At 54.8% G+C, this 2,125-nt stretch overlaps 1 protein-coding gene across 1 annotated transcript in view; it reads right to left on the bottom strand.

Annotated features, from left to right (window-relative positions):
• The window catches only part of CACNA1C (calcium voltage-gated channel subunit alpha1 C), an 865,289-nt gene that overhangs the window by 96,181 nt on the left and 766,983 nt on the right, over positions 1-2,125 (bottom strand). The window contains exon 30 of the mRNA XM_045295927.1: positions 1,640-1,750. Within this exon, the coding sequence (XP_045151862.1) occupies positions 1,640-1,750 (111 nt within the window). The remainder of the gene's footprint in view (positions 1-1,639; positions 1,751-2,125) is intronic.

Genomic DNA, 2,125 nt, shown 5'->3' with positions numbered 1-2,125 from the left:
AGGGGTGGAGTCTAGGCTGTCAATCAGGATCTAGCCAATGAGGCCTCTGTGTGGGCATGGCCTTCCCCTAAGGATTCTGGGAGTTCCTGTTTTTCCTCCTTAGAGGTGGGAGACATCTCTCTCTCTCTCTGTACACTCCCTTGGAGACACTCTACTGACAAGGCTGACTCCCTGAGAGGCATCCCTGAGGAGAAGCCACATGGACCTACCCTGGTGCAGCTCTGGAAGCTGGAGAAGCCTTGTGGAGACCCCTGCCAGCGCTGAGATGCTTACACCGCCAATGGATCCAAAGACTTTCCACCCACTGGCCTGTGATTGTCCTGCATTCAGTGTCATTGCATGCACTGCATGAGTCTCATGAGGACTTTATAGATTGATATCAGACATATGGGCTAATATCAGATTTATGGGTTTGGACTGGACTGAATTGGGATGCTTTCTTAAAGTACAATTACCCTTTATATAAAACTCTCTCTTATACACATATGTGTGCTTATGAATTTGTTTCTCTAGTATACCCGGACTAGAGAATGGACGCCCGGACAGAGAGGATGGATAAGCGTGCCAATTAACCCAGGTTCAACAGCCAAAGAGCAAGTCCCAGTAGCTCCCCCAGGAGTCACTTGTGGAGCAAGCACAATTCTGAATAAGAATAGAAAGTGAAGCCAGGGACTCCTCTTTTCCCTGAACCTGTGCTGCATCTGGGAGCAGGCGGAAAGGAGAGGAGAGGAAGTTCTGAAAGCCGAAGACATTGTCTAAAGTCAGCGAGGCCACCATGCTAGAATCAACCCTTTCCTTCCCACCATCCCCCCAAGGCGTCGCCATCACCTGAGGAGGCTCCGCCTGCTGATAACCCCTCTTGCAGAAGTGGATTCCCCTGTTAGGAATCCAGGGAGCCTGGCTTGCAGGGAGCGCAGGGCAGAAAGGCTCTGATTGCTGCTGCCTGCTGCTCCTTTAACCCAGGACGATGGCGGCGGCACTGGTGACAGAGGGCACAGATCATCCACATTGCCAGGGAATGCAACTTCTGTCTGTGTCCTTTCTCTCATTCCGTTAGTGCTTCTCCTTTCTCTGCACTCCCCCCAGCGCCCATTGCTTCCTTGCCCCCTCCAGCACACGAAGAGTAGCAGCCATCTGCAAAGCTCTCTGCCTTGCTCCTCGAAAGCAGTTTCTAGAAGCCACAGGGCAGCTCCTGAATGCACAACACGGGAGCGGAGCACATTCCTCCCCAGCTGATGATGAGATGAGATGAGAGAGGGCCCCGCAGAGGCACGAGCGGATCTGGGAGTTGGGCCTGGAGAGGTTTGGTTTGCCACACCGTGGGTAGAGTTTCTCGTAGAAAATGTTCTAGGAGGATGAGCCAGGGACCCAGTGTGAGTCAAGGGGAGGAAAGCCCCTCACCTGCTTCTCCTAGAAGGAGAGCCAGGGCTCGGGGAGGAGTTTGGCTTCCGGGACATTGGACGATGGGGCGGAACCTGAGCTGAGAGTCTGTTTCATGGAGCTGGCTTGGATCTGTTCTTGGCTCCCCACTGCTGGGGTGAGGTGGGAGTGGGGGTTTGTTTCTCAACTATGCTCTCCTCCCTTCGAGACTTCCCGTCTTCCTCCCCTCCCCATCCTCAAGCCCCTTCCAGAGACCTACCTTGGGCTTGAAGGCAATGAGCTTCAAGATCATCTCCACCGTGAAGAGGCCGGTGAAGAGCATGTTGAGGATGTTCATGGCGATTTTGAACAGGCAGCTCTGGCCGTAGTGCTGATGGGGGGAGGGGAAGAGACACCATAAAAACCAGGCAGAGAGCCCCTCCCCACCTTCTGACCAACCCTGGGGAGACGCGCCTCTCAAACAGAGGTCCTCCTTCTAACCAGCCCCTGGCAGGAGAGCCACCTCTCCTGGGCAGTCCGGCGGGCTCAGGAGCACAGGCGTCATCCCCGTCTCTGAAAAACTGAGGGTGAGCAGGGTTCGGTGTTCTTTCTTTGATGGGATGGGACAACTTTACAGAGACCCCCGGCACTCGAGGGCTCTCACACATGCTGGTTTCCCAGAAGACACACCGATCGAACATCGTCTCCAGATCCCACGGCCTCCGGACACGAATGCACAAGGGGCGCGCACCTCCCCTGTTCTCCA

This window comes from Echinops telfairi, unplaced genomic scaffold (genome assembly GCF_000313985.2).
Source record: "Echinops telfairi isolate 266 unplaced genomic scaffold, ASM31398v2 ScPeMD7_6273;HRSCAF=7185, whole genome shotgun sequence".
Lineage (NCBI taxonomy): Eukaryota > Metazoa > Chordata > Mammalia > Afrosoricida > Tenrecidae > Echinops > Echinops telfairi.
This window is presented reverse-complemented; position numbering and strand designations above follow the sequence as displayed.